Genomic DNA, 21,523 nt, shown 5'->3' with positions numbered 1-21,523 from the left:
CTGCACCATGACTCAAGAGTCTGGCCTGGTCTGGCTTCTCCCAGCAGAGTGCTTTGCTGTAGACGACAGCACAGGAGGAGACCCAGTCTGCAATGTCTACACTGAACAGACTTGGCAACAACACTACAGCAGCCTCTGCAGGTGTTGTCAACACTGCCACTCATGTCAGAGCCCAACAATTCTGACTTTCATACCATAAAAGTGAAAGTCTCCCTTCTAAAAAAAAACAAAAAAAAAACATCAGATCTTCTCATATCCTTACCTCCAAATAGGAGAATTTCATATCCTTAGATATCGAGCAGATGTATTCTGACTAGATCCGAGGCGTAAGCAAAAAAAAAAAACAGACTTGGTGATCACCCCCGTCACGGATCAAGAGTTTCTATCCACATAAAGAAAAAAGTAATATGTGGCCAGGTAATGAAGGAACAGGTGGCAGCAAACAACAGGCACTGGATGCAAAGCAGCCACTCCTCCTGGTAGCAGAAAATCACAAGCTGACAAACAAACAGAATAATAACCTCTACCGGCATGACTCCTATACCTGGAGAGAAAATGAATTCGCTGAATTTGATAAGGGCCAACAGGGAGCCTTCACTTTTGACAGGTACAACTAAGGAATTTGTCACAGGTTCAAAAACTAATCTAATTTCTTGAACAACACACTTGACTTGTGAAAATCTCCCATATTGGATTTTGTATAGGCCACAAAATGTGTAGATGGGAAAACACACAATAGTAATTGAGGGATTAGAACTCAACTACACCAGTGAAATGGCATTACGCTTTATCTCTGCATTACTGTCATACAAAGACACTGGTGTTAAGTGTGTACCAACAGGTAAACAGACACTCATCTTCCATTCTCTACAGCGGCTTACAGCAATGTAATTTTACTCACTGAAGGGAAAACAGTATTCTCAAATAGCATATTAATGATGAACAACTAATGTGCTAAGAACCTTTCTCCCACATTCGGCTAATACGTAATAGCTACTTTTAAATGACAAATGAAACCTCCAAAGTCTGTCTTGTTTCTACAGACTTATAGACTCTAAAACTGTTAATTGAGAATCTGTAAGAAATTAATTAAATACACCATAACAAGTTTGTTTGGTAATTGGATAACCCCCCCGTGGGCTTCATATTCAACTCTCTGAACCTTGCTACATCCCTGCTAGCGTCATGGGAGGACTGTCTCTCATTAGTACTGGATGATGCTGTCTTGGTCTGGCCTTGCTGCCCACCACATACTGATGCAGCTGCCGGGCGCGCTGCATCAAGCCAAAAAAACACAGAAGAAGAATACTGTCATTCATAGCAGTATTTTCACTTTTACATTTTGTAAATAACATTTTTCACAATGTTATCTGAGATGTGCACAAAACAAAAAACTCCATGTAGTATGTCAGTAAAAAGCCTGCCAAGATTCTACAACAGTTTCATGTGGCTTTTGATGAATTGTGTTAAAATGACAATGTTCTTTGGCTTTATCTTATCTCTTTTTAATACAGAACTATAATATCACACACATGCATGCTCTTGTCCCTGCCAGCACCAGCCAGCTCCACAGAACCTGTCAGCCACGCTGTGACACCGAACATGACAATGTCTGCAATTTGCTGGGTTTTGTCTGCCTGCCCTCAGCTGTGCCATTTGAGGTTTTGCCACCTGTGCCTCTGCAGCCTTACTGTAATTCAACCACCGAACCAGTCAGAACACCTTTTCTGTACACAATCACTTTTTAAGTTAATTTTGGAACCACCTGCAATCTGCAATAAACATCAGTTAAAAATATGACCCGATCAATCAGTGCATGCCCTTCGGTGGCATCCCTTGCCCTTAAGCTTCATTAAAGCCTTTCATTTTGGGCCAGTGTATTTTGGTGCAGGTATTATTTATGGCATGTGTGTGTGTGCCAGGTAACACAGATGCTGTAGAGAGAACATTAAGAGGGAGAGAGAGACAGAGAGGGAGTGAGAGACAACTCTTTGTTCAAGGTTCATCCAGACCTCACAGCTGGCAGCAGGCAGTGAGCAGAGCAGCCCACTCTCTGAATCCTGCCTCCTGTTAGTCTGTTGTCGACGACATGTGGCAGTGATATTATCCAAATTAACTGCATCCCCCATCGGTACCAAAGCCTTAGTTGGATACTAATGGCCACCTTGCCTATTAATCTAAGAGGAAGTTGGATTTGGGGAGAGGGGGATAACAGGTGCAGGGATAGAGGGAGAGAGATATGGATAATATAGATTATTAATGAACTTTTGGATGGCTCTTGATCCGCCCCAGGTCTGTTTGGGGCTCCATATGTTGCCTTGGACAGTTCCTCTACAGCAGACCTCATGTGGCCCAACCTAATACAACTGTGCCTGGGCTACAGCAAGACAAACATACACAAAGTGTGAAAAAGTACTAACTGCATGAGCCAAATTTTGATTTGTAGCAAAAAACAGCCCCAGAGGAGCCCAATTATGTAAATCTTCTGGATGTAAACTTGTTCTGTTGATTGAGTCAACAAGATATTTTGAGTAGAAGGTAAATATCTTGATTATAATCAAATTTCAGTAAGAGGCCTGTCATAATTGTGCATGATCAGTGTGCAACATGATTATTCTTTGGCTCATGGCCCACTGCTTACTGTGTTAAATTTTGACCCTTGTGGTTTAGATGCCAAAAAGTTTGGTCTCTACTGAGTGCGACACCCACACACAAAGTTAAACCGACTCTACCACTTATTTCCCTCCCTCACTACTTCAATGTAATGCAAAATGAGGCGGCTTCAAAAAGATGTGTAAATTACATCTGGCTTCCAGGACACTATCTGGCTGCCAGGAAGCGTCCGTAAATATTTATTGCGGAACATCAGTGAAGTGTGTGAAGGTACGGATGTCTGCCAGAGAGTGTGTGCTTGTGTGTGTGTCCAGCTGTGCAGCACTCAACACACACCCAGCACTGGCAGGGAGATGCTTCGTAATTCATCATTTCTTTTACTTAAGCCTTTTTGGTGGCCTTGTTCAAGGCCGACAGCATATCCAATTTGTAATTAACTGCTGTTTGACAAGAGTTACAGGTTTGGTAGCCTCATTCTTCGACTAAACGAATCAACACCAACTAATGCTATTCCATGCATCTCATCTCAACTACTGTATATCAAACTCGGCCTCCACCATTACTTACAGTACTCACCACAATTCTCTGTAGCATACCAACTATATTCCACACCACTCAAAAGTACATCTATTATGTAGTGTAACAGTGCATAGTGATTATTGTATATTTCTCTTGCATTGTATGTGAGATTTTGCCATATCATGATGTCAACACACTGTGGTCAATATGTGCATCACGAGAGCCATGAGAACAAACACATTCACTGTATGTGTGTCCTATATCTGTAAAATGAATTACGTGATTCCTATGCAATCTAATTTACAATTGAGCTGAGCAGCAGTATAACTAGTATTTACAGCTTAACATTATTCCACAGGATAAAACAGGATAAATACCACAGCCTTGGGTACTGTAGGGGATACTGAAGCTATGGAGAATAAATGTGGAAAAGCTAAAAGTTAATCAGAGGCTGATAAACTGCAAGTGTCCCACAATATTATGAAGGACTTAATGTTGAAATATCAGGAAGCAGTCAAGGAAGCAAAAGTGGCTTATTAATCCGACCTCATTTTGAAGATCCATCCTAACTCCAGGGTGCTTTTCAATATTATTGACTTACTTGTTAACCTCCCTTCTCACTATAATGAAGCCTGCTATGATAAGTGTTTTCAAGTATTTTAAATGTTTAACATTCTTAACAAAAAGTAGCCACCTGTCAGAGGCCAAACTGTCATAGTTAATAATATGGCTTTGATAAGCAGTTTTTTAGTCATGTTGCTGGAAGAGGCTGGGACTTGTATGAAGCCCTATCCGTCCCCCTCCATATTACTAAATTCAGCAGACTGTATGTTATCATTTCTCTATAACACAGGTTCAAGCATGCATTTGGTCTCAGACACTGATTGAGTTTTTACCTGAGTTTTCTACTCATGTTGGATTTTCAATCCATTTTTTACATTCACAGTACATTTTCATGCATGATTCTTCTTGGACATATCAAAAGCAGACAGAAAGTTGCACTGTTATGCTGATGACACCTATTTATATCTAGATGTACGGAGTTGTAACAGTACCTGTCTATCCACGAGACAGGCATTGCAGCATCATAAATCTCCTAAACAGCACATAAAGTGTCAAAAGTTAATTACACCAATTCTGAAATAATCTCTTTTTTGGCCTCCTACCTCAATTAAATAGCTTCACCATGAACATGACACACTGTCTCCCAATGTAAAGCCACTAATTTCACACTAATTTCAGTTTTCAGGAATAGGTTAAGAGAGCTGTTCAAACTATTAACTTTTGACAGGGGACTATTTCTCCATGCAATGAGAAATGAGATTTTAATCCATGAGTAATCAGAAAATAGTCATCCATGCTTTAGTTTACTCTGGTTTAGAACATGACTCAAATATTCGCTCTTGTTGTTGTGGAGAAATTGCTGAAGTCAAAGGTCAATGGTGAGGTCAGGAGGGAAGAAAGTGTTCAGCAGCCTCTGATGTCTTATGCTGTATTATTTATTGACGCTTGATCAAGGAGAACTAGAGACGCTCTCAAAGTACACCTGAAGTGCTTGAGTCAGTCTCGCATTCTGACGAACTCGTGATGGTGGATATACTTTAAACCCAAAGATCACACCCCAAATACTATACACCCCAGAATTAGTCAAAGAGAATGTCTTTACTCTTGGAGGTGTTACTGTCAGCATATTTTAGTCTGGGGACACAGATGTCTGTTTACGCAGATTGGAATGGCAACAACAAGCTATCTATTATGACTAAGAAGGCAGCAACAGGTCTCTTCGACACCGACCACCACAGTGTTGAGATATGGTGGCACCTAGTCAAAGACAAACAATTAATACTGCCGAGGACCACAAGGCCCACACGTGACCTCAAGTAACCTAAGGATAGAAAATTCCATAACACTTGTCTCCCATTGCACAGAAGTATCTTGTATTGTACTTTTACTTTTGCAGTTTTCTTTCACTGAATCATTTCTTTTGTGGACTTTGTACCCCATAACACACATGCATCCAGAGGTATTAAATCATTACAAGATTCCTTAAAGAACTGACATTTAATCTATGACTCTTGTTTTTCAAAAGTTGGTAGACCAAACCAGGACTAAGATGCGGTCAACAGGCGACCAGAAAGAGTTCTTCTGGATGTGTAAGTACAGCATTAGCTTCCACACACACCATTTCTCCTCTTCACCATCACTGTAAGCAAGCAAGCGCTGAACACTGCTCAGAAACCCCCTTGTTGTCAATACACTACTACACCGCAGCCTCTGAAAGACAGGATTGTCAGTTGTTGACATCATCTGCGTGGCATAGAAGAGGTTAAAATAGTCATTATTAGCTAGTTGTTCCAGTTTAAAACTGTATTGTTCCATCATTGCAGAGTGTGTCATGGACCTAAGAGCAAATTCTCTATCTATGCATGACTTTTTATTTTTCCATTATTCCACAATTTCATTTTCAGTTTACACGTAAATAGCATCATATTTACATATGCAGTACAATCTCTCCTCAGGACAAATTCAAGGATTCATATGCAGTGCACAGTAATCATATCTTTATAAGACTGTGATTGTAAACACTTTCTATCTATCTGCTGAAAAGGTAGCCTGAATAGTAGGAGAGAGAAATGGATATTGAGTGAAAAGACAGATACAGAGTATGCCGCTGTGTGCAGTAAGGTAGCGGATGCTGACTGTGGGAATCTTTTGTATGTGATAACACACAGCGAGAATGTATATGAGTTGACTGTTGATGTGAGAGTCACTGTGGTGACTATATATGTATATATATATGTGTGTGTGTGTGTGTGTGTGTGTGTGTGTGTGTGTGTGTGTGTGTGTGTGTGTGTGTGTGTGTAGGGATAGAGACATAATGTACAGGGACATAAAGAAATAGATAAATAGATATACATTAAATATTCTGGCGTATTTTATGTTCAAGTTCCTGTCTTAAATGTATGAGATTTTTTTTCCAAACACATAAAAGAGACAAAGACATTCAGTATTGAATTTTAAAAAGAGGTTTACACCCTCCAGTGGGTATGTGTATGTGGAATAGAAAACTTTAAAGCTTGGTCAGTGTCTGTCTCTTGGCAGGGCACAAAACAGAATGAAAAAGTCCATCAACCTTTGTTGTAAAGTTTATCCCAGTCTACCTAAAACCTTTTTTTTTTTTTTAAAAACAGGACCACAAGCAACACATCTGACATAAATAGACACCCAAGTGATATATCCCTTCCAAAACTTTCTCTTAAACTGTCCACACTTAGTGTAAAAGCAATTGTTTGCAACTGTGTTTAAATAAAGGTGCACTAAAGTTAATTCTCTTGTTAAAACATTGCTTGTTATGAATGTGATTCAAAGTACTTACAGGCATAGTCTGTCCACCGTGTAAGCTGTTGATGGCGGCCTGTGCTTCAGCGTGGCTGGAGAACTTGACAAAGGCACAGCCTGTAAACACAGAGAACAAGAGAAATAGAAGGGAAGGGCACAACATCAGGGAGATGGCCTTGAATATGGGGGGAAAAAACACCATTCATTACCATTGTTTTCATGTTATCTGGTTTGTAAATATATTCTGCCATTTGTGTGTTCAGCGCATAACTATGAATAAATCAGTCTAATTGTAGTGAAGGCATTAGCTGCGTGGAACATCCTGTCCCTTGCCCATTTCTAATTCCACCCCCTCCACTTTGGAGCATAGAGCCAAGGCATTTACTATCCTGACTTGTTTGTGATTATTAATCTGTTTAATATTTACACATTGTGATTTGTGTGCAGTCGCTCATAAAAGAGATTATGATGACAAAGGCATAGTATTATAATCTGCCTATCTAACCGAATCTTTGCTCGCATATAATTTCAGATGGAGGGGGGATTTTGCTCAAGGGGCATTCAAATCATCTTAAATCTGTTGTTTAGTTAATGCACAAAAGGAAAAGTCAACATAAAAAGTTGGCTGGAAGACAAGGGAATGAGTGTTTGCTGCAGTGTTCTGGGGCCTCATTGCATTAACATTTCAAATTATGTTAAAATGATTTAAGTGGATAATAATAATGCACAATATGTTTTTGGGAGGTTACATATTCTGATCACATGATTAAATCGTGCATCAGTGTGAAGGCAAGCATAGACACTACTAAAACATAAAGAGAAAGCTAGTGAAATATTGAAATACAGTGGAACTGAAATGTGGTCATTTTCCAAAAGACATTAAATTAAACAGGAGCTATTTCTCTAAGCTTTATGGTCGTCATAGACTGCACAAGGTATTCTGTTATGTCCTATTCTTATCCTTGCCTTCAGGTAGCTCATGTGTTAAGTCAAGAGATACCTAATTAACAAACTCAAGGATTAATTCTGCCCCCTTTTCATTAATCGAGTAGCACCAGTGTCTTGAAACCACACAGGAGTTCAGTTCCTGCTTTCGTGTGAACTGTTGATACCTTTTTAAAATGGTTATGTTAATATACATTTCATTCTACGTTCTCAAAGGAGTCATGATGATTCATTTAAATTGGAAGGCACAGGAGATGTTCTGTGTCTGGCAGTGACCCATTCACTTGAGTACATCTCGGGAGTAAACTTTGCTTCCCAGACAAAGGAATTAATAATTTTCTGACAAAATAAAAAAAAAAGATTGAACTTCAGGACATACAGTATGTGCACAATCAATGGAGGACAATTTCCACCTTTACCTGAGGCTTTTACGTTCACATTTCAGCGACCCTTCTAATGGTGAGCAGCTGAAACTGTTGTGTGCAGAAATTGTGTGAGTAGTAAAGACCACATGTTTTCTTTACTGTTCAATGTCCTCAAAGCTGTATAGATCTACAGAGGCAAACAGATCAGTCAAATTGATTCTGTCACAGCACTATAACACCTTTTTACTCCACTTGAACATCGCTCTGCATACAAGCAGGAAAAGTCTTCATTTGTCCAATTGAAATTCATCGGCTTACTGTGTGTCATTTGATTGCAACTCTGTCTGTTGCGTTTTCCCATTGAAGGAACGAACACATTTAACCTTATAGTTGAAATAAGAAGGGGATAGTCTGTTCTTGCAAAAGCCTTTCGTTTTGTAAGGCAACATAACTTGTTGTTGATTCCCAAACGATGCTATCAGATATTGCGCCAGAATCCCAGTGACCCCAACAGCTCAGCCCAACCAGAAAGACACTCAACAGTGCAGGATTTTCCAAAGTCATGTCAGACATACAATGTCCTCAAAAAAAAAAGAAAAAACAATGCCGTCTTGCTTTTCTTGACCGTAAAAGAAAAAAAAGTTAAGGGACACAGAACATAACATCTCTTAAGGACTGGAAGTGCTGCAGCCTCATAAATTATGGTGCACATTTTTGAATTTGATGGCTCAGAATGAGTTGGGGATAAAGGAAAAAGAGAGATTGTATTGCTTTCAAGCGAGAGAATCTGCACTGCCTTTTGAATTCCCGGGGTAATAATATGTATGCATGAATTCCATCCCGCTGGATGGGTGACATTTATAACACAACTTAATTATAGACCTAAAAGCCATCTCTCTATTTTTCCTGACAATTCTGGGCTCTATTCAACTCTGGCAGCAAGTGTTGCACTTTGAAAGTACTTTGAGGAGCAGCGCTATAGAGAGATGGATGTTAAACTTCTCGGCCTTTTTATTGGGTGAAGAGGGGTCCTGAAAAGCCTCTGAGTAGCATAAATTTACATCAACAGGGGACAAAGCCTTCATCATGGAACAGATAGCACTGTCAATTTCAAGGTCTGTCTCATTCAAATTACGCGAACCTCATCCCAAGTGAGGCGGCTGGCAAAATAATTTGCCGTAACATCCCGTAATGATTGCGTGGGACTGTTGCACAGTGAGTGATAGGACCACATACCTATATGTGAGACCTTTGTCTGGCAGTAGCATTCATAGTTAACGTTGCTCTACAGTTTTCTGTTTCATAGCAGTGAAAACTTGAAGAAAACGTAATGATCAAGCCAGGAATAATAGAGACAAATACCAACACAGGAGGCGTATGGCATGTGAAGAGTGGAAAAAGAAAAAGAGATGAGGTGTGGGGTGCAGAAGGGTGAAAAGGAGTGAAAGCGCGAATGAGGGAGAAAACTAGCTCCTGTCTGACACAACAGCACCAGCCTTATTTCATTTTATGTGCTGTCAATCAGCTTGAGGCATCTGAGCAGACAGGAAGAGAAGGAGCCGGAGAGGGAGGGAGAGACGGCAAAAGAGGAACAAGCCAGGGAGAAAGAAAGGTAGTGGGCCGGTGGGGCGACGCAGAGCAATAGACCTGGGATTAACAGTGAGAGGAACAGATGTTGACACAGATAGGTGTGCGGTTCAGTATAGCCAACCTTTCTCTTTGATATCCTCAGAAGGCTCGCACATTATCAACCACTCTCCCTTGCCTTACCACACATCCCTTTCACACATTCAGATGCTTCATATAGAAAGATAAATCACAGTCAATGGAGAGAAAGGAAGGTAGAGGTTCCAAGCAATATCATTGGCGTTATCTCAACAAATATGGCCCATCAAAGGATGATGGGGGAGCCTCCCGCACTCTCAGAACAATTCCACCTGCATCGCACATTTCACAGCCATCTTTAATTTGACCACGCTCTACTAACTAAATAGCACATAAGCCACGGACATGAATGCGTAAGCTGTTCCTGAATGCAGGCAAATCTACTGCACAGTGAGTGACAGCAGCAAAACCCGGAGCCTGGCGGCTTTATTTACAGTAGGACATTATTGCCCAATGGTGTCTCTGGGGAGGGATGACGGGAATGTGGGAAACAAACATGATTACACCCCTCTGCTTTTCAGATAACAAGAAGAGGAGGAAGGAGAGGAGGGAGAGGGGTGAGCAAAAAGAAGAGGTGTTGTGTGATGGATTTGTTGAGTACAAGCCGAGGGTGAGAGGAGCTGCCGTGATGAAGAGACAACGTAAGAAAAAGTTTGGGAGGGAAAGAAAAAAGCAGAAAGGAAGGAGGGGTAGAGTGAGAACAAAAGGGGAAACACAGAAAGTAGTGAGAAAAGCAAAGTGGGAGGAAGGAGGTGTCGGAGCACAGTGACAATGAGGTATGAAAGAAATGCGAACGAGACACATAAGAGGTGGTAAAAAAAAAACAGAATAGCTGAAGGGGAGGATGAGTTATTCAGAAGAGCAATGTGGATCTCAGGCGATGTCAATGAGTGTGCAGCGGGTGAAGCATAGTTCTAAAAATGTAAAAAAGTAGAAAGAGAAAGAGAGACAGTACACACACTGACAGCGGGATTAAGGGGGACAGACATGGGGAAAAAAAGAGTGGGAGGTGTGTGGGCTCTGACCCTTACTGGCCCCATCAGGCCCTCGCAGGACGGTGCACTCCTCGATCTGGCCGAAGGTCTCAAACAGCCGACGGACGTCATCCTCGCTCTGCTGCTTGCCGAGCATTCCCACAAACAGCTTCCTGTCTTCTGGATAGGAAGAGAGGAAGGGGGAGGAAGAGGGGGAAGAAGGAAGGAGGGTGGAAGAGAGGAGAGAACAGACAAATGCTACAGCTGATGGTACCGTTCTGCTGAGCTGAGAGGAAGTTGTGCAACTCAAAACCCCCCCTTTTATCAGCAGTCTGCTGTGTTGAGCCTACGCTGCCGCTGCTTCTGTTGTTGTTGTTGTTATTGTTGTTGATCGTACTGTTATATGGTGTGCCACCCTGCCCTGGTATGAGGGAGATGTATTCCTTTTCCCAGTCAGCTATTCAAGTCTGCGACGGTGACGTTTGATAGATATGATGTTTGGAGTTTAGAGTGGTTTCAGGTAAAGGCAGAAAGACGGCGTGAATATTTTGCGCAGATAGACAATCTGTTAGATCATCTGCAAGCTTAAGACACTGAGTTGAAAGAGAACATGGAACAAGAACACAGTAGTACATTTTCTCATCACTAAAGGAGTAGGATTTATAATAAGCATGAGTAAACTCATGCTCAACGTATTCTATTCAATGATAAAAAAGTAACAAAGTGTCTCTCAAATATGTTGCATGAAGACCAAATGTAAGCCTTTTATTTCAACAATATGCATGTTTAAGGAAATGTTAAAGAATGTAGGATTTAGTGGCGATGTAGTTGAGGACTGTAACCCTCATCCTCCTGTTTCAAGCATGAAGGAGAAACTACAGGCACCATGAAATATGTGAAAAACACAAAAGGCCCTATCTAAAGTCAGTGTTTGGTTTGTCAATTTTGGGCTACTGTAGAGTTATGCCAGACACCGTAGATGAGAACCCGCAGTGTCTGTAGATATGAAAGAATCATTCTTCATGGTAACAAAAAAATAATGATTCTTATTTTTCGAGCTTATTATATATTCTGTAAATAGAGCCCCTGAAAGCTTCCACACTGGACACAGAAGTCAGAGAACAAATATTTTGGAAAATGAAATGATTCTGTGCATTGTCCAGTGTCGGCTGCCCAGAAATAATGGATGTGGAAGTTGTTTGTGGATAATTATTGGCCAAAAGTTGCCAGATTTGTCATCTTTCAACTCAAACAAATTCAACAAATAAGGATCTCAAATAGAGATGGATTCACACAGTTCAACTGCGATGAAGAATTTGTCTTACCACTATTTTGTGCACACACTGCATATTTCTATATACGTTGTATACAAATAAAAAGGGGAAAAAAACACAACCAAAATAACCACAACAGTTACCTATTGCTTTCACAGCCCAGTGAACAACTTTTTGTAGAATGAATGTAAAACATTTTTATGATGAAAGCTACAAGATGGAGTTTAATTAGCAGAATAGATTGCCTCAATTGTTGTGTCTGTGTCAATATTAGAAAAATGTAGCTAAAAATGAATGGAGAGGGGATGGCCATTTATTTCTGAACATTTTAAGGATAGTCCATCAGTAAGGAAGGTCAGGGGTAAGTGGTCAAGGAAAGTTAAGTTAAAATGGGTGCGCATTGTACAGTCTAAATGTTGGCTAGATCAAGTGTGATTTACCAACTAGGCTGATGATGAGTTCTGACTTATCCCAATTTCCTAGCCGATACTCAACTGGAGTACAATTTTTCAGGCGCAGCTATATACCTCCTACATATACCTCCATCTCCTATCTCTCTTTATATAAATATCTTCACTGCTACTGGCTATCATAGTTAGTTCCTTATCTCCAGAGGGGGGCACTCTGGCACAAACGTACGTGCTCTATACCACGAAATATACCTCTATATTCTGGCGAGTCAGAAAGCTAGATTTTTCTAATTAATCTTCCCAGTGCCCTGGCATTAGATAGAGCATTCATCTTCTTTACATCTTTTACATTATGCATCCCCTATTCCACTGTGTTGTTGAATGAAATGGCTGCTAGCAAGAACCTATCGCCAGAACTGATGGAAAGTGGCAGGAAGAGGAAGAAGAGTTTATTGGAAATGACATTGTTGATCTTCAGTGTGAGTCATTTGACTGGTAGGGAGCGGGCGAGGAGCGGAGGGCGAGAGCATCACCTGGGCCTCGACAGATGTGACGCCTCCTGTACCTGCCAGGCCCCATTAGACGCAGCTGTTCTAAAAATAAAGCACCAGGGCTTCCTTTTTGCAGCGGGGGAAATCGGATCCTGTTCCATTCCTGTAAAGTTCAAATGAGACACGTGCCTGCTACCCGCTTGGCCACACAAATGAACACCTGCATAATCAATAAGGCCATGCTGCCTGGTTGCTACTGCTGGTGTTGTAGCTGGTGTCAGTCCATGTTCTCGTAGTCACGCCTCACACAGCAGGAATTCTCAAACCCGCCAGCTGAGCCTAGTAATACTGCTCATTACTATTTCTCCTCCCTGGGAGCTCCAGGGTTGGAAGTGAACAAGAACCATGAGGAGATCACCACAGAGACAGCCACTTATACTGTCGACGAAATAGCGACACAAGGACAGACATCTAGCTGGATATTGGGCTTCAGCGGAGAAGCTGCATAGCTGTAAAGTCAGCCCTGAACAGGTGTTAGAGAGAAATGAGCATGACCCCTGTCCATGGCAGAAAAGGTGAAACCTGAAATGAGGCAATAGCCCGTCAAGAGCGCACGTGACTTTATCTTCATTGTCCCTCCATCTTTCACATTTTCACTGAGGTGTCACTGTTACAACTTAAATGGGCAGAGAGCAGTTTTTACAGGCCTCCTGCAGTGTGTTAATGTTTTGGGACAAAAGTCTCATCTCGGTCCTGGCCCGAGGATATCTAATGGCGGCTTTACAAGGCTAATTAACAAGCCATGAGCGAAGTAATGAACTTTCCAAATGTGCTGGCAAACGCAAAAATAAATTACACCCTAGTGAAGGCATTAAAGGAAGTGTGAGTGTACTTGGGAGCCTTCCTTTGGGAGAGCCACGGTGAGAAAATGAATTTGGAGCTGCTATCTTTTCATTGCCTGACCTAAGAGTGTCTCAGTCGGCCCACTGCATGCCCTGGCCAGAGTATAGATTGCTATTAATTAGTCCGCTTTGCACCTGTCTCCATAGCAGCACTTATTGGATTTTGCAAGTTCCAGCTCATCTCCTATGGCCACTGACAAGCATTAAATTGGCATTTTATGAATATGAATACATATCTTGTAATGCACCCTGTGCACAAGGAGATGACTCCATGACTCCAAAGAGTTATCCATTAAAAATGGGGAGAGGATAAAGGGGGGAAAAAAAGAATACTCCTCTAAAATACAGTCATGTATTTGCATTAAGAGAGGTGAGGACCTTCCTATGCAACTGTCTGAGGATAATATAAGTATGACAAAACTCATTGAACTGACTGTTCGACCTCTTTGTACTTCTCTCTCATTGAGAGGGGCTCATCTTATCCCTATAACAGAGCTGAGCCACACAGCTGAAGAACATTTGAGCTCTACAGCACTTCTCTGCTCTACTCTGAAGAGACCTTTGTAATCTGCACTTTCAAACCATGCCACTACTTTAGAATAATAATGTGTGTCTGTGTGTGCAAGTGTGTGTGTGTGTGGTTGTTAGGAAGCCTGGCTACAACATTAGATTTTTTGTTTCATTGCACCCATGATTAATGTATATATCTCCAGAGCATTTCTACTGTATACTTTAAAATGTGATTAGCAGATTCAAGGTTACATAGGCTATTAAAAAAGGGTTTGGGTATATGAAGGTGAATATCAACACATGCTTTGATTTGGCTTGCCATCACATTTTTATATGTTTAATATGCATACAGTACCTTGCAGTATATGTCTATCAATGTTCATTCCATCAATGCCTTTGTGTCTATGTGTGTGAAGGCTATAAAGGGTTATACATGTTTTTTTTTTTTCAGGCCTCAGGCAATGTGCACTCACTTCTTCTCACACAGGAAGTAATCCACACGTTTTCTTTGTTTCCTCCGAGTGCCTCACCTCCTAAATTGAGGTGGGAACAATTGTGTGGAAATGGTTCCATGTCAGTCTCAAGCCATGTCCAAACTGTAGTGGCATGTGGACAGCCCCATTTTATAAATGCAAATAAAAAAAGAAGATCAAAAAAAGTTATCAAAACACTACTGACATCTGACAATTGCTTGTCTCAGGAAGCCTTTTCATTTCAGCGCCCGGTATATTAAAAATTAATGGATTTTGCACAGACGCCATATGCTGTCAAGATTGATGCTCCTCTCCATGGAATAAAGTGCGACTTGTGTTGTAGGCTTCAGTATATGCATATAGATTGTGCTTTTCTTCGTTCCTTTTCTTCTTCATTTGTCTCTATTGCTCAACCTGTATCATTCTCTTTACCCCTTTATTATTATCCCTAACCCTACACTTTCTTTCCAGGCGAAGTATCAGTTACTGTTAGGTCTACTTTTCAAAAGTTGCTTCTTTTGTTTGGCAATAATAGGAATAATCTCTTTATAGAATTACTTTCACACCCCTGTGTTGTGATAAATATATATTTTTCTTCTTTTTTTCACGATTCTATCATTTATTGCCCGCTGGCAGTAGTCAGGGAAGCTTGGTAGTAGTAAGTGTTCAGAAAGCATGGACAGCTGCATCCAACGATAAAAGATGCCTGCTAGGCCGCTGGGTGCATTTCAAATGCAGAGTAATGTTCCAGGCAGCACAACAGAGAAGTTGTGCTTCTTATGGTCTCATTAGAAAAGCCTGATGCCTGTGTGCTGCTGCCTGGGAGGCCCGCCACCAGACCCGCTCACACATGTAGGCGTACACACTATGTGAACAAAGTGTTGGGAAAGACATCTTAACGTTGAGTTAGACTGTTTTTCATCATCTACTGTATGTTCCAGTTGTGTATAGGCAGCAGTCTATTTGGTATCGAAAGGTGCCATTTGCTTTCAGAATAGGCTTTTTAGATAATGAACATTAAACATTTACACAGCATGGAGAGAAAAAGAAAAGAATTCCTTGTTAGCAATCCTCTTTTATTATCTAGCATTGTTATAACTAAGACGAGACACCTCAGGCAAAAACACTGTTTTTCATGCACTGCTCAATTTTGAGATGTCTTGCTTCGTAGTGAAAAGAAAATATGCATTTAAGTGCATACTTTACTACATAATTTTCATCAAGATTTCTCCTAAATTGCTAACAAAAAGTTGTCTTAACATAAGTCATCATCTGGGGACGTTTCATTGTGATATCTATCAGTTATCAAGATATTTATTCACCTGTCATCTCGTGCAAAATGCAAAATACACAATGTATTGTGTATCTGAAATGGCTGTTTTTATCAAAATGTGTTTTTTCTCATACGACTAGAAATCTCTATTTAATAGCACCTACATACACCGAACATTCCAGTTTTATTCCTATCTATAGTGAAAGTTTTTTTGTGATTAAAAAGATACAACTAAAATTCCCTCTGTAAAAACCTTTGAATTTATCTCAACAGAATGGAACAAGAATTTTGAGCGTGGCTCAAAATGTCATGTTCAGATTTCTGTTAATGTCTTATTTGAATATTTTAAATTGAACATTTCAGAAAACGTATACAAAAATGTATTGTCTTTATGGCAGAAATTAACCAGGGAAGGTTTGTGGTATCTATTGTTGAAAAATAAATTACACTTAGATGGGTTTGTACCCTCATTCACTTGTTCCTAGTAATCTGGCATCCCTAAACTTTAACTATGCTACTTTTTGTAGATATATTAATGAATTATATTTTCTTGTGAATAGTGCTGAAAACATTTAATAAATTAATTGATTATTCATTAGATGAGCAATCACTGAAATTCAATGATATTTGGTTAATAAGAAACCCTAATGGTAATTAAGGAAAATAAATGTTAGTTGCAGTCTTAAAATGAATCGAACTGATTAAAATTAAGTGCCATGGATAGTCATGTGTCAGTTGCTACGCATCCACAAATTGAATTGCAGCATATTCTACATACTATTTAAATGTGTCAGATATGGATTTTTATTTCCAATCACATGTGTCTCACATTGTGCAATGACTGGCCTTGAAAATTGCCTACCGTTACCTCTACATCTGTTCAGCTGGTATAATATTTAAAAGTAATGTTGAAGTTTATGGATTGTTGTACTTAACATCATTTGTGCGTATATTAACAAAGTCAGTATGGGGAGTGGGGTGAAGGTTCAAGATAGCAATTCAACACAAAACAACTCCCGATCTCTGCACCACCTGTTGTACATGGTAATGTTAGCAGGCACACCAGGAATGTTTTAAGATCTGGGTTACTTCATGTGCTAGGTTTGCACACGTTCTTAAGTTGTTTCTAACTTCTTTAGAGGTAGTGTATAAGTTTATGAGCAGGGACCTGCTCACAGGGACCTTGCAGTCACCTGCAAATGCAAAAAGCTCCAGAGATATTCATTTTGACCAGGATCAGCAGCATGAGTAAGTACAGGGAATTGTTTTACTTAATATTAATAACACATATTGCTAATCAAGATTTAAGTATCCCATTTACATATTATGCACCCACTCAACCATTTTCCTGGTTAACACTGTTTATATAGTAGTTTTCCTGCTGCAGGACAGCAACAGTAACATGTTTTATATATACATGTAATATAAAGTTAAATATAAAGTTAAAATGTTTAAACTTGATGTACAATTCATTGTCAGTATTCACAGTTGAAGTACAGTGATAAAGTTAATATAGAAAGTGTAATGTAGGTGAGATAAATGTAAAATGACGTGCATGATATATGTGTCTGTTCAGCTGCATTTCTCAGTACCCCCAAGCATACACTTTGCCTTTACACGATGCCTTCAACTACTTAATAAGCCCCATTCTACTTCTAACTCATGTTTAGTTCCTACTCAGCTAACAGAAGTAATTAGACCCCATCCCAGTGACAATGATGTGCAACCACACACTAAACCTTTCTGCTGCTGGTCCCAATCTGATGTATGCAAGTGGATTATCCAGTATAGTGGTGGTAAATGGAATAATCACAGGAGAACAAACATTGAAATTGTCAGTGTATCAGGCACGATGAGAGGATACAGGCTTTGTGTTTGTAAATGCATTACTTATACCACTAGAGCTGTCACATCCATTTACCCAAGGGAGTGGGAGGGGAGCTTTAAACCTTCTGGTATGCATCCTCAAAAACCAACACAGAACAATCAAGGAAACCTGTGAGATATTTCCTGTTGCGGCTCATGTCCAAATATTTTAACTGTTTTTTCTACATTAGAAATATCTTCCCTAATAGCAAGGCTCTGCAAAATAGTAATTTTAATCAGTGCCTTAAAACTTTTAATTAATACCCTGTAATGGTCACTGTTGGAAATCCCTGAATTCCTTTGTCTGTTCATGTGTCCCCATGTCTCCATGTATATTTCCCAGCACACACATATCAACCCACTGCCAGGGTTCTTCTTGACTTTTCATAGTTTTGCACGATCGTGTCCAGAGGCACAGAGGGATCTTTTGGCTTCATTTGCATGTAAAGTGGAGCGTGCTCTTCTGTGGGCGTGAGGTGCCTCCAGACAGCCCCTCCCCTGTGGCCTGCCAGACTGAGCCAGCCAGCAGCCCTCACTCTTTCCTACCTGCTGCGGTGGGGCATGACAGCACAGTGCGCAACATCTTAAGGTCCTGTCAATCTCTTCACTGCCCGACTGGGGTCAACCTTTTGAAGAGCAGCAGGTTGGCAAGGACAAACACGACCCATTCACAAAGACTCCCCTTAACCAGGCAGACAAAAGGCAAAGATATTAAAAAAGGCTCACACAGGGCTGCTGAGTATCAAATGCAGGGACTGCAATGCTCCTGGCACTGTACAAGTATCCTATAAAACAAAAGTATGCAGAGCTAATAAACAAGTAGGGTAAAGAGACTGTGTGCAGACAAATGCACTGAGAGTGGCACTTTGTGAAAAAGTCGATGTTGATGGAGGTTGCCGGGCATTTCGGGAGAGTGTTGAAACCATCTTATCAGAGTTAATAAAAGGAGAGGGTGTTGCTGGCTGACCCATCATCTCTCTTCTCATCAGTGTGGTCGCCAGTCTCACAGCAGTGGCTAGAGGAGTGGGACCTACCTCCAAGATTGTGTTTAGATAATGGCCATCTCCAATCATAGATAATCTGGCCCCATCTTTTCTTCTCAGACACAGCGGCAGACAAGGTCAGGGGGAAAAAGATTCCTGGCGAGGCGAGGAGGAGATAGGGATGGGGCGGCTCTGAGATGATTTACTGCTGAGATTCACTCAGCTGCCTCCATCACCCTCCGTTAACTTTCTCATCCTGTCGTCTCTTCCCCTCTCGCTCTTTTTGTCTTCCATCTCTCACTCTCTCGCATTCCTCTATGGGCCTTGTACTGAATTCCCCACCTCTCTCTATCACTCGCTTCATCTCTCCCTTTGCACTGTAGTGCCAATGAGACAGAAAGTGGGAGAACAAGAAAAAAAAGTGAGACAGAGAGCAAGAGATGTCTACTTTTCCTAATTTCTGCCCCTTTTGAGTTGAAAAAAAAAAGTCTTGAGTTTCAAGTGGAGATATAGTAGTGTGTGTGTTCCTGCACCGACCACAGTGACTGAGCAGAAGACATATGCCTCCATTTTGTCTCAATAACTCTTGAGCTGAAATCATGTTTGATAGAATTGGGCTGAAAGAAAGGGTTTTTAAGCATATCAGATAAATGTGGGGAAGAGGATGATGAGTCAAGGAACAGAAATAGATTTAAAGGCTGTGAAGCTCGTCTTCCGTGTTCCATTCTTTCTTGGTAATCCAAGGAAAAAATAAAATAAGACATGAGTCATTGTAATAGACAGCCAGAGAATCAGCTCTGTGATCCACAATGGCAACCGAGCGTCGTGATTGTGCGATGTTGTGCCTCCCTAGTCATTCTCTGAGCTGATTTTGCTTCTCCTCCTGAACCCCCCCACCCCATATCCCCAGAGAGAGGATGTCTCTCAGGGACACTGTGAACAAAAGAGGGGCTACTAGATTCTCCAAATGGAGTAATGGGCCCTAATGCCTGCACAGGCACGTAATCGAGACCCCTGTGCAAGTTCCCATGACAGATAATTGCTGATGTCTTGGTAGTGATAAATGTGACTCCATTCCAGAGGTGCAAATGTCCTGGTTCAGCCCTGGGTTTGACAATCTAGAGGCCCCAGTGGGATTGGTGTACCTGACGTGATCCTCAGCCTTCCAGCAAATAGTCCCTCGCTACTTTCTCTCCTTTAGTCAACCCTCGCTGGGCTGTCTATTTTCCTTTAACCACAGGCCTTCATAGTAAATCTCATTTCATTGTCAGCCGCGACTGTGGTTTACTTCCCTGGCCTGTCTGCTGACTTCCTGTTGCCATTAACGCTCAATATCTCTGTTGGGGCCTGTCTGCTTGGTCTTATTTCATTCTGTGCTGTGTCCTATCCTGTCCTCCCATATAGAAAGTTCATCTGACAGACTAGCAGGGGCTGTGCCAGCCTAAGAGCCCTCTGTATTTCATTCACACTGCCTGTTCATCTCCCTTCTCTTTCTGCTGAAAAAGAGTAGTAATTGATATTGGGAACCATCCATCCTCCCCTCTTAAGCCCAGAGATCCAATTTATCTTGGTGAGAATGCCGATTGGCTCTTGCCCAGGCCTTGTCGGTCAGAGTTTGCCTGTTTTTAGATGGCCGTTAATTAAAGTGCCGCCATGACAAAAATAAGATCTACATGGGGGTGTGTGTGGCAATAGAAATGGGCCATCTGATTCACACTTGACCACATAAATCAGCGAAGTGGCTCAGTCTAATCTGACCTAGGCAGTCTAAATCACCACTCTGAAATGCAAGCACAGGGCAGACACAGACTGGTCCAATTAGATCCAATTCCACCCATGTAAATCTTTAACTGGCTTAATCTGCATTAACCTCAGTGATGTTAGTCACAAATGGCTACAGAATGATCTAGTCAATCACTATGTCATTCAGACTATAGATGGGATAGAGAGAGGAGACTGCGTGACAGAATCGGTGGGAATGTCAAGGCAGCATTTGAATGCTTTAAACAAAACAGGTTTAATAAAAAAAAACAACTTTTAATAGAAATTGTCTAAATTAACTTGCAGAATTGCACACACTGATGCACATGTCAATGGAGTTCCACTGGAAGTCTCACATCACACACTGAGTATCACTTAATGTGACTATATGATCCCAGTGTAATGCTGGGTAGTACTTTTATTGAGGCAGATAAAAAGGTAGCTAAGTAGACAGCTAGAGAAGTAGGGCGGTAGGTGCATTTATGGTGGCTACAGTACATACTGTGTTGATTTTAGACGAGTGAAACAGCGACTATGTATAATAATCAATTCATTGAGCACTTATTTCTACTCCGTAAATCATAATAATCTCACAAAAATTTAGGAGCGCTTATTAGATTCAACTTAAGTTTGTGCTCTTTGGCTAAGGATACATATGGACAATTTGTTTTTTTAAGCAATTGAAATGCCTTTATTGTCATGACATTATCACATTAGACCTAAAAACATATGCTGTTGTAAATGACCACAACCTCTCGAGGCCACACTCCATCTCCAAATGGAAGACTCAAATTGATGGAATACCACTATAAAATAACTTTTTGTTCTATGAGTTTAGGAATTTGTTTTTGGATCTAACTTGACTATGCCATGACAATAAAGGCAGTTTAATTGTTTAAAAGAGAGTGTCTTGGGGTTTCCTTGTGACCTTTGTGTCCATACTGTATGATACATCTCATTTTGAGAAACTCATACTGTCTCTTACCTACTAAAGTACTAAAGTAATAGCTCTGGGGCTTTATGGTTTCTATAAGTTTGTGTGTTTATGGTGTTTTCCACTGCCTCTTATCTGTAAACAGACTTTAATATCACTCTATAAAGATCAAGGGACAGAGATCTTTTATTTCTTTCTCTTTCTCTTCATGTCTCTCTGTCTTGTC

The 21,523-nt window shown here is 40.8% G+C and overlaps 1 protein-coding gene across 11 annotated transcripts in view; it reads right to left on the bottom strand.

The window, feature by feature from the left end:
* The window catches only part of celf6 (CUGBP Elav-like family member 6), a 141,549-nt gene that overhangs the window by 27,405 nt on the left and 92,621 nt on the right, over window positions 1-21,523 (bottom strand). For 7 of the 11 annotated variants that reach the window (XR_002042246.2, XM_019263786.2, XM_019263789.2 and 4 more), the window contains exons 4-5: window positions 10,472-10,600; window positions 6,509-6,588 (exon numbers count right to left, since the gene is read on the bottom strand). Coding sequence is in view for 10 of the 11 variants with exons in the window: in XM_019263786.2 (XP_019119331.1) it covers window positions 6,509-6,588; window positions 10,472-10,600 (209 nt within the window). In the remaining variant the exon portion in view is untranslated. The remainder of the gene's footprint in view (window positions 1-6,508; window positions 6,589-10,471; window positions 10,601-21,523) is intronic. The other 4 variants (XM_019263787.2, XM_027281095.1, XM_019263791.2 and 1 more) reach the window with 2 other exon arrangements.

Source organism: Larimichthys crocea, chromosome VIII (assembly GCF_000972845.2).
Source record: "Larimichthys crocea isolate SSNF chromosome VIII, L_crocea_2.0, whole genome shotgun sequence".
NCBI lineage: Eukaryota > Metazoa > Chordata > Actinopteri > Sciaenidae > Larimichthys > Larimichthys crocea.
The sequence above is the reverse complement of the archived record's forward strand: the minus strand, read 5'-3'. Positions and strand labels throughout refer to the sequence as shown.